This window comes from Nematolebias whitei, chromosome 10, assembly GCF_014905685.2.
Source record: "Nematolebias whitei isolate Nwh7 chromosome 10, NemWhi1, whole genome shotgun sequence".
NCBI classification, from domain to species: Eukaryota; Metazoa; Chordata; class Actinopteri; order Cyprinodontiformes; family Rivulidae; genus Nematolebias; species Nematolebias whitei.
In genome coordinates, this window is record NC_056507.1 from 302,009 (window position 1) to 317,583 (window position 15,575).

General features: G+C 42.5%; 1 protein-coding gene across 2 annotated transcripts in view; it reads right to left on the reverse strand.

Moving 5' to 3' along the window:
• Positions 1 to 1,556: 1,556 nt before the first annotated feature.
• The window catches only part of LOC119415365 (peroxisomal succinyl-coenzyme A thioesterase), a 41,518-nt gene continuing 27,499 nt past the window's right edge, over positions 1,557 to 15,575 (reverse strand). Inside the window, exons 6-11 of one of the 2 annotated variants that reach the window (XM_037682496.1) lie at positions 7,902 to 8,021; positions 7,748 to 7,830; positions 7,560 to 7,653; positions 4,397 to 4,477; positions 1,945 to 2,086; positions 1,557 to 1,853 (exon numbers count right to left, since the gene is read on the reverse strand). In XM_037682496.1, coding sequence (XP_037538424.1) covers positions 1,666 to 1,853; positions 1,945 to 2,086; positions 4,397 to 4,477; positions 7,560 to 7,653; positions 7,748 to 7,830; positions 7,902 to 8,021 — 708 coding nt within the window. In that variant the 3' untranslated portion in view covers positions 1,557 to 1,665. Of the gene's footprint in view, positions 1,868 to 1,944; positions 2,087 to 4,396; positions 4,478 to 7,559; positions 7,654 to 7,747; positions 7,831 to 7,901; positions 8,022 to 15,575 lie in introns of both variants that reach the window. The other variant, XM_037682497.1, reaches the window with a different exon arrangement.

A 15,575-nucleotide genomic window follows, 5' to 3' on the forward strand; every position in this document is an offset into this window, starting at 1 on the left:
ATAAGTTCATTAGAGTTCATAAAGTTACATATTTTATTGTGAGTCACCAGGTGAGACCCCTCCATGTGTTTCTATGAACAGGTAACTAGAGACTGTAAAGTTCATCTTCATGATGCTTTTTCATTTCAGCTTGAAAACTGCAGGACTACAGGAACTGAACAAAAGCTGCAGCTGCTCTGTCTGTGGCCTCTCAGGAACGTGCACGTCACACACACAACCTCGGCCTAATGATGTATTTCTATTTTAAACTTTTATTTTTTTCATTTATCTTTATTTATCCAGGTCGACTCATTGAGTCACGAGAACTCATTTTCTAGAGAGACCTGTTTAGGAGCAGGTGGTGGGGGTTGAGTGCCTTGCTCAGGGGACCAGGGTGGGGCCAATGAGGGTGGAGGCAGGTGTGGGTGTTTCACCTTTTCCACCTCATTTTGATGACCTTGTAAATATTGAATTTACTTTTTTACTTTTGGTATTTTATGTTGTACCCTTACTTAAAGTTTTAGTATTTCTTGTTTGTTTGTTCTTTTAGAGTCAAATCAGTTCTTCTCATCCTGAATATTTGATTGTACTGCTAACCTTGTGTTAACCTGCATATAACAAATAAACATAACCTGAATTAAGCATTAACCTTTAATTTAACCATTAAGCATACAATGTAATTAAATTATGACAGAAAATGGAGGATTTACCTGCAGTTACTTTCGTAGAGATGAACATATGGTAGCTACTTCCTGTTGTGAACTTGTGATCAGCTGATGGGGTCGGTCCCCGACTTTTTACGTTTTCCAAACTCCGTTTAATTTTTGAAAATGAATCAACTGTATCCCACCCTCTAAACGCTCAGAGTAACACGTTTCTGGATTCTCCACTGACACCGTTTAACCATTTTGTTCTGGTGATTTTTCACAAACCCCTCGAGTGGGATACTTGAACCCCCCTGACTGCAGCGTCCAGGCTGCAGCCTTATGTAAGGGGCGTTTACCTTCGGGACAAATTGAGGTTACCGACTGGTCATTTGTTGACACGTCTACTGGACTGATTGACAGGTCACGCAGCGGAGTCGACTTGTTGAAAAATAAAGAAGAAAGACCAGAGCTGCAGCCCTGCGGAGGAGGCAGTCCACAAATCAGACCAGCCCACCGGGTATTCTCCAGACCCTCCCGATTGGCCACTCCAGGCCTGGGTCATTTTAAACTTTGGTTTATTTATTTAATGATTTTAATCGCTGGATGTCCGGCCCCCGAGCTGTTTCAGAAACTGCGGCCCCCTGAGCAGTTTTGTTGAACAGCTCTGCTTTAACATTTGATGACTTGAATTTTTTGTTGACTGTCATTTGCACCGACTACTTAGGAACAGCAAATAAGAATATTTGCATAATAATATGGAATGCAAGTCAGAGCTGCAGTTTCAGTCGTCCTCCGTGGTTTGTTGTAGAATCATTGGTTACGGTCTCTCTGAGAGAAGGTTTCTGCTTATTCCCAGACATTTTTGTTCTTTCTGTATTTTATGAAAACATTAAAAGATACAGAATGATGGAACATGCATGGTTTCATTGTTTGATCCATAAAAAATTTGTATTTAAGTGTGAATAAAAAGACATTTATACACATCTTCACCTGAGCAATGATTTCACTTCTGATCACCAATAAGTGCTTCTGATAAGAATCAAACCACATCGTCTTTCAGTAGAATCAGTTCAACTTCATTTGGGACTTTCGTCATCTTGTTAATTAAAGCTGGGAAAGTGAGGTTGCACCAGGCTTTGTGCCGCCATACAGATTCTCCCTCAGAAATATCAACATCTTCCTCCAGGAGTCCTCCTGAGCACGAGAATGTCCCAGAGTCTGTCCGCCCCACAAAGCCATCACTGCAAACAATGAAAACAGCCCTATGAACTCAACACAAGATCACTTTTAAAACACTCAAACTTGAAGGGAAAGTTACTTTTTTGACGTGAAGCGATGTCTCTGAAAAGACTGATTCGGGCATGCGGTGAGTATGGTGGTTCAATCAGGTGACCTGCGTTTGGGTAGGACAGGACGGTCAGCAGGTGGCTATTCCCTGCTCGCTCCATCATCTCCTTCATCTGGAAAACAGGGACTTAAAGTCAGATGGTTCCACAACCACACAACTTGGGTTTTGTCTTGTCAGCTTCAGTCTACAGCACAATTAAAAAAAACAATGGGATCATGGTTTCACTGTTGGGTAATTTAACACTTAAAATACATTTTCAAATTCTAATTCAAAAATACTTTATTAATCCCAGAGGTAAATTAAATGTTGTGGTAACTCATCATCCTGGTTTCATTAAAGAGTTGTTCTAGATGCTGATGGCTGTGGGCAGGAAGGATCTCTTGTCTTACAGCAGATCTGAAGAATCCTCTGACTGAAGACACTCTGTTGTTGTATGACAGTCTGATGAAGAGGATGCTGAGGGTTGTCTATAATGTTCTTCATTTTATGAAGAATCCTTCTTTGAACAGTCATCTCCAAAGGTTCTAGAGGAGTCCCCAGAACTGAGCCAGCCTTCTTTATGAGCTTGTTGATCTTTTTGAAGTCACTTGCTCTGGTGCTGCTCCTCCAGCAGATGATGGCAGAAGAGACAGCGCTCTCTACAACAGACTTATAGAAGATATGCAGCATCTTGCTGCAAACATTGAAGGACTTCAGCTTCCTCAAGAAGTACAGTCTGCTCTGTCCCTTCTTGTAGACGCTTCTCTGTTGCATCTCCAGTCCGGTCTGTTGTCCAGGTGAACTCCAAGGTATTTATACTTGTCCACCACCTCCACTTCTTCTCCCATGATGGAAATAGAGTTGGACCTGTTCCTATTTCTCCTGAAATCTACAATCATCTCCTTTGTTTTGTTCACGTTCAACGTGAGATGATTGTTTCCACACCATGCCACAAAGCGGTCCACCAGTTCCCTGTATTCAGCTTCTTGTCCATCTCTGATCCACTGCAGTCATCTGAATATTTCTGCAGATGACAGGAGTCTGTCATGTCTCAGTCAGATCTCGGTCAGTTTTAATGATGTGTTGCTTTCCCCCGATTAGGACTGTTTACCAAACCTCAGTTCTTTTATGGCACCGACCGAACTGCATCGGTCGGTGACTGGATTGAAACATGACTTCTTTCTATGTCAAGTTTCGGTGATTGGCTGTAACGTGACAAATGGTTTCAGCACGCAGGCAGGTAAAACACAGACATATAACAAACAGACATATGTGTTTACACCCAGAACTGTATAGAGCTGCCATAAAGCTGTATGTCTATGGCACTGGTTACGCCACAGACAGGGTTTACGTGTGCAGCGTATGTCGTCGAACGGCTTCAGTTTACAAGTGGAAAGTTGCTCCGTGTTTGACTGCAAGGAGAGAGGAGCGCAGCCTCCTCCTCTCAGCATTAAAGTCAGCCTGTGGGTGTTGGAGCCTGGATGGCCTGATTCAACATCTCCATGACCAGACTCTGCTTTGCACCAAGGACAGAGCTGTGTCTGGGACTTCAGCTAGTAAGTTTATGTTTGTTAACGTTACTGCAGCTTAATACATGCATCACGGTGAGTTAAACTTTACTTTGGTGTGCTTTGTCACTGTTTAAAGTGCTTTATAAATAAATTGGTATGGTATGGTATGGTAAAATACATTTACACATTTTTATTTTAGGCTGAGACAGCTCGAAAAGGCTGACTAGTTTTTTGTGTAAACACATTTAAAACTAGTATTGTAAGCAGTTAAATAAGGTGATTGATTTGCCCCTGAGGAACATGACTAGTCATAAAATTAAAGAGTTTAAACCGTCTTATTCACATGTTCACAGTATGATGCTTTGATGTGGATCAGATTTCATGATCTTGCCTGTAGTTACAGAAAACAAAGTGAAGTTTTGGAGCTGCCTGCAATCAAGTGGGACTGCTACAAGATAAGAATAAAGATAAATTCACTGTGAAATAATTCTTTATTGGATTCTTGAAAATGTGTGTTATCTCACTCTACAAAATTGATTGACAGCTGCTGCTGATTGTGATTTCATAACCATTTCCATGCTTGTGATGCTGATGAGACATTTTCTTCAGTGATCAGTGTTTAAACAGTCTGCGTTCACCAAACAGAACATCTGTGTTGATGTTGAGAGGTGACTCCAGCTCTGAGTCGTTAGCCTCCTACTCTAAAAGTTATTGAGCAGGCTGCCTAATCAATAATCGGCCACTCCTTCCTAGATTCATGTCTAAAAAATAAAAGCTCATGTTTTTAAAAGCGTTAAAACAGGTTTAAAAATAGAAAAGTAGCTGTTTACTGAAATTGTGGGGGTGGACAAAGCTGAGTTTTTGTTCTGTGTCATAGCCCTGTATAAAAAACTGAACTGAATTAAACAAATGAATTTGGTCAGTCAACTCACATCCAATGCAGACTCGTAGGCACACCAGTTCTGGTCGTCTTCACCAACAATCAGCAACAGAGGACACTGGAGTCGACCCATCTGCTCACAGACAAACGGTACACAGATTTCACACTTCATACATTTAGAAACACATATTGTTAACTTTATAAACACCTGACTCACACATTCTTCAGAAGCTACTGACCAAAAATACTTTGTTCAGTACCAATGAACATGTAGACATCAACGGAAGTCTATAGTAATTTGGTTAACTTGAACGCATTCAAGACACACAAATCTGAGTAGATATAGAATAGAGTAGAATATATATATATATATATATATATATATATATATATATATATATATCACACCCACTGTTGGTAAGCTGCAGTGATTGGTTAAATCGAGAGGCACAGTCTCTTCGTAGTGTCGGGTAATGCTGACACGGAAGAAGAGTTGGAGAAGTTGTCTCTAGTTGGCAGAAGTGCGACTTTTTGGCGGAGAGATGGCTCTGAGCCAGCCCGAGAAGTCCACAGGGCTCCGATGCAGTTGCAACTTGGACAGAGCCAGTCAGCTGAAAAGAAAAGTTCAAGGAACCCTCAAACACCCCGGAGTGATGAGGCACTGCTTTGCTGGAAGAGACGTAGTATGGAAGGAAAGACATCCCTTCTTGTGACGGCGTGAACCTCTGGCTTTCATCATATCCATTGTGGTAATGAGGACAACTTTCCTGGTAGGATAAAACCTCCTCCTGAAGAACGAAATGACTCTCGGTGTCAACAAAGTTTTTTTAGACACTTTTAATTTAGTTCACAAATCTGAGATAAAGTTTACCTAAATTTTGACTTGAGTACTAAATTTTAGATAACCTCTATTCTCAAAGTTAAGACTATTTACATCATTCACTTTCTGAAATAATACTATTGGTTATTCATTCATATTTCATATTTGCCATAATTCCATAATATTGTCACTATTCAAACTGAAAATAAACTTTACAGAGTTGTGATTTTAACTCATTGATTTTTGTGTCTTTATTTGAGTGAGGGGAATCACAACATGGCCAAGAACTCACATTATTATGACTTTGATCGAGGTCGACCGCATTTAGTATTTTGATTGCACATCTGTTAACAAGGTGACCACACCTCTTTATTCAAGTATTCCCCCACAAAACCTTAATATATTTGGTGCAAGATATTCAAAATATTCAGCATCTGAGGAAATGAGATCTATGATTGTCCATGTGAAGTAATATCCTGATGCATGCTCAATAATCCAGTTAGAAAAATCCAAAAAAGTTCAATCTGGTCCTCTGGACATTCAAAAAAAAACAAAAAACAAAAAAAGCAAAAAAATATAGAAACGTTTCGTCTCTCATCCAAGAGACTTCCTCAGTCTGAGGTGCTGTATTCAGCTCAGTCTCTTAAATAGCACCTTCTCAGAGTGGATCAACCAGTTTGCTGCTGACAACCAGAACCAGCTGATCACATGCTCAAGAAGGACCATCAGCCTAACAATGGATCATTAGCACCTGATGGCTGTTTACTATTCACAGAGGGCTGAGTGATACTAGCAATCACAGCATTGTAAGAGGGGGACAGTTGAACCTGGAGGCTCCGCCCCTGTTTAATGATGGACGGTTTCTTTTCACAAAGATGGCCTCCTTTACTCCTCTCTCAAACCATCGTTCCTCTCTGTCCAGGATGTGAACATCTTCATCCCTGAAAGAGTGACCGCTGACCTGGAGATGAGTGTAGACCTCAGAGTCCTGGCCTGATGATGTTGATCTTCTGTGCTGGCCCATCCTTTTGGCCAGTGGCTGTTTAGTTTCCCCGATGTAAGACTGATCACCCTCCTGACACTGAACAGCATACACAACATTACTCTGTTTGTGCCGGGGGACTGGATCTTTGGGATGAACCAGTGTTTAATGTATTTTGGGGTTTAAAAGCCACTGGGACGTTATGTTTAGAAAATAAACGTCTCAGTTTCTCTGATACTCCCTCAACATACAGAATGACCACTGGTCTGGGTCTGGGTTCCTCCTTTTCACCTGATGGCTGACTGGAGTCCTGTTTGGGTTTCTTCTTTCAGGAAGGCCCAGTTAGGATATCCACATTGTTCTAGAGCCTGTCTTGTGTGGGATTTCTCCTTCTGCCTGGCTCCTGAGCTAGTGGGGATGCTGTCTGCTCTGTGGTACAGAGTCCTGATGACTCCTAACTTGTGCTCCAAAGGGTGATGGGAGTCAAACTGCAAATACTGGTCTGTGTGGGTGAGTTTGTGGTACACCTCAGTTTGCAAATGTCCTCTATCAGAGACTGAGACCTCACAGTCCAAGAAAGCCAACCTGCCATTTTTTACATCTTCTCGTGTGAACTTGATGTATTTATCCACAGAGTTGATGTGGTCAGTAAAATGTTGGACTTCCTGAGATTTAATTTTAACCCAGGTGTCGTCAACATACCTGAACCAATGACTTGGTGGTGTCCCTGAAAAGGACGTCAAGGCTCTCTTTTCTACCTCCTCCATGTACAGGTTGGCAACAATAGGAGAAACTGGAGACCCCATAGCACACTCATGTTTCTGCCTATAATTTTGCTCCCCATATGTGAAGTAGGTTGACTGCAGGCACAGTTTCAAGAGTTGACACAGTTGTTCTGTGGAAAGCGTGGTCCTGCTGCTCAGAGTGGTGTCTGATTTTAATCTTAAACTGACCACCTCTACTGCATCATCAACAGGAATGCACGTAAAGAGTGATGTGACATCAAAAGAGACCATTGTTTCATCAGTCTCCATGATGACATCCCTCACCTTATCCACAAAGTCCATGGTGTTCTGTATGTGGTGTTCTGAGCTGCCAACTAAAGGGATGAGTACAGACGCCAGATATTTGGAAACATTGTAAGTGACAGAGTTAATCATGCTAACAATAGGTCTTAAAGGTACACCTTGTTTGTGGATTTTAGGTAAACCATACAGACTAGGTGTGGCCTCCCCTGGGTACAGTCTGTGGTACAGAAAACGGTCAATAGCCTTGTCCTGCTCCAAAATTTTCAGGCAATCTATTACTTCATGTGAAGTAATCAAAAGTGCCACAAAACTCTCTTGATATTGAGACAAGTTAGAAAATCAGAAAAGTGAATGTATGCGAGAAAGTGTGCACGGTGTTACTCACCTCCACTTTCTGTGTGGGGTCAGTGGGGATGGGCAGCAGCAGGTCATGCCAGATGACTTCATTGTTCTCGTTGACCCGAGTCTTCTCCACGTTCCTGGTGGAGTGAAAAAAGGCCAGAGGTCACATTCTTGTGAAAATATATTCACGTGTACTTCAGTCGTGTCTTCACAGCAGAAAGCAGCACTTACTTGTTAAAGCAGTCGAGTACTTCCGCCACAGACCCTTCCTGTGGTTGAACATGACTCCCGCTGACACACACGGCACACCTGAGCTGGCACACAAAGTCAGACCCGTGAAACAAACGCCGCTCCCTCTGGTTCTGCTGACAGACAGGACTCTTACCTTTATAACTTTGGAATACACGGCCATTTTCAGGGTGATGCTGGTGCCCAAGGACAGACCCAACATGGCGATTCTGCTGCCGAGGACCTGAGGATGCTGCGACAGGACTTCGTAGGCCCTCTGCAGCAGGAAAACCCGTTACAGCCAAGACCGGTTTTATTTTGTTGCATACCACACAGACTTTGTTTGACAGCAGACCGCTTTAATCTCAACGTGTGATCTTTAAACAGAAGTGGTGCACTCATATTTTGATCATGAACAACTTTGAGAAAGGTTTTAGTTCAGAAATTTGAGGTTTTCTCTGCTAAGGAGGCATTTTTCAACTGCAACGCTTTCAGAGACCCCAGAACAAATTAAACACTGCAGTTCATGTTCGTTTCAACATATCAACTCACAGAAGGCCTTATGGGAATAAAAACTGTCACACACTTACTGTTGGCTGTGTTTTTATTTATTTAGGTTGTAATTCTTGTCAGAATATTTCCAAATGCTCTCGTAACCTCACAGTAACTTTACGACTCAATCAACCACATTAAAATACACTAAATACAACTTTTAATCCCAAATTTATCAGATCAAAAAATAATGCATCCCTCTCACTAAGGTTTGTTCTTTTTACCTCGATCTTTATATTTTTTTTATTAAATCACTAGGTGGTGCTTTGTTCTTATATTTGAGGACTTCTGTAAAACTTTACAGAGACTGACCACCACAGAAGCAGAACCTTCCATCAGTCAGACTTCTGCCTCATCTCATCTGTAGTGGACTAGGCCTGCACTGACTCTAACTATGCTCGACTGAGTTTCTTGTGTCATCTCGCTCTGTGGAAACAGAACGGTTTTCTCACAAGCAACAAAAAGGTGGTAAAACACAAAGAGCTTTTCATGACATGTGATCACTTGGTGACATCACATGATCTACAGATCTTCTGGAAGAAAGTTCCAGGACACTCCAGAGTCCCAGGCGATGACAAGCACTACAATGACCTTGCAGACTCCCTAGCCAAGGAAGGAGCCGTTGACGGACCCACGTGGTCCTTTAACCCCTCCTGGCTACTCAACACTCAGTCGTCACAAGCTACAACTGAGGTAATGGCAGTCACACGCGCACAAGCTGCAGCTAAACCTGCTGATAACACAGTTTCTGTGCGCCCGATGCTGACTGACCCAGACATCATCCAACTTCAGAAGTTGGATCCTGCAATTAACTCGATGATGTTGTATCTGACTGACCCAGACAAATACACTCCATCGAAAGACGAGCTGGATTCCAATCCAGACCTTAAAGTCCTCTTTCAGCTGCGCAAACAGCTGAAACTAGTTAAAGGCATCCTAACTTTTGCTCATGGACGGACGTCCTCACCAGTGTTCGTGGTCCCCCATGACCACAGGGGGGTGATGTTAGTCCATGCACATGACCTTCCGTCCGCAGGACATAAGGGTGACAATGCCACGCTGAAAGCATTGAAACAGATTGCTTATTGGCCTGGAATGAAAAAGGATGTCAAAGACTACATAAAAGGGTGCCTGATCTGTGGCCAGTTTCAACCATCCAGACCACTTCACAGAGCACCACTGCACAGTAGAGGCATTGCATTTCCATGGTCGGACCTCCAGATTGACTGGGTCGGACCACTCACTAAGACCTCTAGAGGAAATAAATATTTTCTCACGGTAACCTGCGCGTTTACCAAATGGGTAGAATGTCTACCAGCCCCTAATGACACAGCACAAACCACTGCTATGTTGTTAATTAATCATGTATTTTCAAGGTTTGGACTTCCCCTTAGGGTGAACTCAGACCAAGGTACACACTTCACAGGTGAAGTAATGAAGGAACTGTGGAAGACGCTAGGCGTCAAAGCCAACTTCCATATTGGCTACCACCCACAGGCTTCAGGCCAGGTTGAGAGAGCAAACAGGACTGTGGTGAGTATTTTGAAAAAATACGTAGCTGCAAACCACAAGGACTGGGACGTGAAACTCCCTCTGGTCCTCATGGCCATAAGGGCCACTCCACACACGTCGACTGGCATCGCTCCTTTCGAGATGATGACGGGTCGACAAATGACTCTCCCTCTGCACCTGTTGTACCAACCAGGCGATGCTGCCATGGCAACAGCCTACACCACACAACAATACATGAAAGACTTGGAAAGACACCTTAAAAACACTTTTGCTTTCGCACAGAAAAACCTGGAAAAATCAGCTGAAGGACGCAAAGCGTACTACGACCAAAAGGCCTCTCACGAGGAACTCCAAGTGGGAGACAGGGTCTGGTACTACACGTTTGCACCCAAAACTGGGAGAAGAGAGTCCGGGACCGGAACTCTCGCCCGTAAGCTGATGCCCAGATGGACTGGACCCCATCTGATAATCGACAAAGTGTCTCCAATTATCTACCAGATAAAAATCAGTAAAGGCCAAAAAGAACCAACTGTTAAATGGGTACATCGTAACCAGGTTAAACCACACAAGGCGTGCAATAACTCCTCAGGAGACAAAGATCTCACAAAATCTGACCTCGTGGGAATAAGGGTCATCCAAGCAGAAGATAACTAATGGATAAGAAACTTAACCATAGTTTAAATTCACAGGACCTACCCTTGACCATTACGAAGCTAAGACCTATCTCTTTGTGTTTCCATAGGACAATGATGATACCACTACTGGTAATCTTCACCCTCTTGGGTGCCACCCAAGAAGAGCAAGCCGAGATCGTAACCCTTGGGCCCACCTCGGGCATCGCTCTGCGGGACCAGCAGGGACTGCTCATCACAGATTGCCGCCTATACACTCGAAAGGTCTTCGTCCGCTTCGACCCCCAAACCGTGGTCCAACAACACATTAACATTAAAAATGAGTGGTTAAACAGGCCATGGTACACAGTATCCCTAGAGGGTGCTAAAGCAGAGATCCAACACATCCTAAAACAACTACATAAATTTACTTACACTCAACAAGAGTTGGGCGGAATAAGTACAAGGCAAAAGCGCGGCATCGGCGGACTTTTGCTTGCTGCGTCGTCACTAGGATCACTGTTCAGCCTAGGTTTGTCCGCATACAACACTGTCAGTATAACGTCCCTAAAACAACATGTGTATGAAGTAGAGAGCGAGGTCCCAAAGATCCGAGCGCAAATGAACCTTCAACTAACACAGTTGACACAGGTAACTAAAACCGTAAAGGATACTGTTCTAGTGCTGAATACTCACACCCAAGAGATCAAAGCCCTCGTAATAGCGGTAAATGAGTTAGCCCTTAAGGTTGAAGCGGATTACGCTGTCGCACACCTAATGGATAGGATTTTTGCTGACATGCTTAGAGATATCAGTTCGTCGGTAGATACACTAGCCACCGGTAGGATCCCACCGTATCTAGTCTCTCTACAGATGGTGAACGACATCCTCAGCTCCGCTACGCACGAAAAAGTTACGCAAACACAGGCACACCTGGCTTACACTCTCGGTAGCGCAATCCCAATCTACGTCAATCACAAAACATTTGAAATGGCGTTCATTATCAACCTACCGATAATTCCCTCAAACGGCATATATAGACTCAGGGACGTCGTAAATGTTGGCAATTGGCACGGCGAAAACCATGTTCAAATTGACACACCAAGGATGGTTGCGTACCACGACGACAACCCCTCAGTTTACCTAGCTCCAAACCTGCAGATGTGTGTTCTCACTCGGGAGATACACTATCTGTGCCCGAGCAAACCGTTTATGTGGAATAAAACCGCGGGCATCTGCGGATTAACACCTATTCCGGAAAATTCTAAGTGCTCAACGACCGTAACGCCTCGACACCTGGCTAAAGATGCAAAAGCGGAAATAATTGGCTCTCGTTGGCTAGTGAACGCTCCTCAAAGAAAGGCGATCATAGCCTACGACCAACCCGGGGCAAATAGACCTTTGACGTTACCGGACAAAACGATGTGGATCAGTGTTCCCCAGGGAACAACCATACACATTGGTGATTTGACGCTCTATCACCTCGATCCGGAACGATGGGACGCGACTCTGGATGACTCAGAGTACCTGGGAAATATGTCTATAGACATAGATCCAGAGACTCTGGGAAGGATCCGTTTTGAAGGCACCCAAGTCGTCGACGTGGAACCAATAAACCGAGTTCTCAAGTCCCTCAGGTCCACAACTAAGAACCCGATCCAACCAATTACCTATGCGTGGTCAAGCGCGGACACATTAATCATAGCCCTGCTAATGACGATAACCCTCGTATTGTGTGGGATACTCGCATCCCTGTTCCGGGGCCAAACGTAACTCCGAGTCGACGTGGATCGCCATGCAGCGCACCTCGATATGATTATGCCTCGCGTAAGCGGGTCCGCAAAGAAGCCACTCACACGGGACAGCGCGACTGAAACTGACAACCAGGGTGAGGAGAAGCAGTGAAACGATGTTTCTAGATGCTTAGTCACTACTCTTGTCGGTGTTGAAACGTGGTTTAGTTGATTTTGGTTGTTTCTGTGGTAAGAATGTATCTTGTGTGTAAGTTAAGTTAGAGACTAAGAGGCCTTTGACCATGCCAACATGCAGTTCATTCATTAAATTGCAATCTTTGCGGAGTCAATGTATATTATTGCTACTTTAAGTACCATAATCTACATTGATCTCACAACGCTTAAGCCGAACCTACTCGAACAATTCTATTCGGGGGGATAGCTAATTCTTTTTGATAAGTCTCGCCATAGACTTCCAAAACATTTATGGGGAAACCAAACACCCAATCTCAAGTCGTTCGTCTAACAGACAACAGACATTTGAACCAAACTATATTTTGCCATGTAAAGCTAACTTAAGCCAAGTTAGAAATGGAAAAATAGTTTGGAACCCTTTTCTATAGGCTTAAACCCCTGTAGTTACCCTCTTCAGCATGCTCCACCCCTTAACTGGTAGTCGTAGCTGTTCCCAACCATAATAGCTTACACACCAGGTGCATATAGTTTAAGGCCTTATGTAAAATCACCTTCATAAGCCCACCTTAAACCACATAATTGCATGACACATTTGAACCAGAACGACACAGGCTGGACGTCGCTGGAGACAACCTTCGCTGGAGGCGACCTGCAATCCTGACGTTGGTCTCCACTCTTCATCCAGTGGCCGCTTCTTCAGTTCAACCCAAGGGTACCCCTCTGTATGCTGATTAATCAACACTTCCAATCGTTGTGGATTTACCATTGTGGATTATATGACTTTTTCCAGTGGATTACAGACTCTGTTTTCAAGGGGTTAAAGCATTGCCACAATGGAATTATCGAGACGATATGGAATTATAATCAACACAATGGAATTACCAAGAACATTGTGGAATTACCTTGACTTTTGTTTTCCTTGCTGGATTACTTTTGACTTTTGTTTTCCTTGCTGGATTACTCTTGACTCTTGTTTCTTTGCTGGATTACATCAAGCTTCAAGGACAATCGAAGGCGTAAGTTCACGGTTGGAATTCATCTCCATGGACAGGCGATGATTTCCAAAGGGGGTACTGTAGTGGACTAGGCCCATGTCAAAAACTGAGTCTTAGGTCAAAACTCTTGACCTTTAGGACCTTGTGGGACAGGAACTGTCATTTCATTCATTTGAACTCAGAAATACAGGTTCACCCATCCTGAGACTTTCTTTCTTGAAGATTCAAGTGAAAAGAACACTCTTTTTATTATCATTACTATTTTACAAATATTGATAATCAAAGTGTCTTAGTTCAAACCATTTTAGATGTTGCAGTGCACTAATCAATTTTATTAACTGAGTAATGATTTTTATTCTCATGTCAAAGCTGTTACAGAATAAGTATGCATTTTCTGATTTCTGCCTTTGAGTGAGCAAGTGTGTGTTTCCAAGGTTGGAGTCAAACGAAAAACAAGTTGTTGAACGAACTGTCATGTTTTTTAGAATCCTCTCAGACGTAAATAGAGAAGTTTTAGCACCTGTGTCTGAAACGCGCCAAAACAAAACTCTCTCTGTCTGTGAGAACATTTCTGATCTGTTTCATAACAATTCTCGCTGTCTCTAACCTCTTACGTCACAAAACACACCCCGTCTGGTCGTTTCTGACCAATGAACAAATCCCAAAAGTGAACCGGGAAAGAGTCTTTAAAATGTCAGTACTTCCTGGTCTAGTCATGTTCTGCTAAGTCTGGTATGGTGCTGGAACCGTTCTGGGACAGTTCTGATGCAGTGCTGATGGAGTTTTTCCAGTTCTGATGGAGTGCTGATGGAGTTCTGCTGGATACACAGTCCAACCAGTTCTGTTCATGTTCTGATGGAGACGGGATGATCCTGACATGACAACAAGCTCTTCCGAGTTCCATGGGATTATAACACTTTCACTAGCCATTACTTCGGACGAGTAACAGCCAACCTACTGAGACGCTGAAAGGGTGCGTTAAACGGAATCTCACCTGAGACATCTCCAGGTAAAGGAGCCGATTTCATCACCTAAGTGTACTGTAAGGAAAAGCTGAAGAAAGCCGGAGAGTGTCGATTCTGGTGAACATTTCTCCTCTCACACACCATCCTACTCCCTCTAAACTTCTTTCCATCTTTAAACTTTTCTATCAAGTAGAAATTCTTCCAGATATTTTAGAAATGTCTGTGTAAAATGCTCACCCACATTCATGTGGGTAAAAGATCATAGTTGTACAGTTTTCATAAATGTCTGTGGTGAAGCAACGGAAAAATCATGGCCGTATGATTTTTCCTGATTGATTGCTTATGTTGTTATTTTCATAATTTGCCAAATTAATGTAAATGTTTGATGTTAAATTTTGATTCTGTAAATAAATGACCGCATTCATTTTGATGGGTCAAACATAAATGACGTCTCACGTTTGCATTTCCTTAAATTCAATGCATGTTTTATTCAGTCCAGAAAAATGAGGAATCCGTGTTAAATGATGAATATATCCCAGCATCTGTTCATCTACACATCCAACAAAATTGTTTTAGTTTGGATGTAAAGAGCAAAAACTCACTTGTAATTCATTCATTCATTCATTCATTCATTCATTCAACCTTTATTTAGACAGGTAATCCCATTGAGCCTCAAGGACTCATTTACAAGAGAGACCTGATTTCAACAAAGAATGATGACAACAGCAACAGCAATAAACAATTATAAAAAGTCATACTGCAGTTTTTTTTGTTTGTTTTTTTTTTACAAATATGATGGCTAAAAGGAAAAGGTAACAAAAAAAAAACCAGCTAGATTCTAAGGTGAATGTAGAAAACTAAAAACAGGAACATGTCAAGTCAAGTCAAGTTAGATTTATTTATAGAGCACATTTAAAACAGAAACTGTTACCAAAGTGCTCAACAAAAATATCACATTATTAAATAAAAAGTAGCAAGATATATTTACAGCACATGGAATAAAAATATAAAACCAAAAACAATTAGAAACAATGAAATACTAAATCAGATCTGATGACCTTGTGTTAATAGGAATAATAACAAAAGCATAAACAGAATCAGCATCAAAGAAAAACCAGATCTAAAGCTGATCACCCTGTGTTAAATGTCAGTGAGTACAGATGTGTCACTGAGTACAGATGTGTCAGTGAGTACAGATGTGTCAGTGAGTACAGATGTGTCAGTGAGTACAGATGTGTCAATGAGTACAGATGTGTCAGTGAGTACAG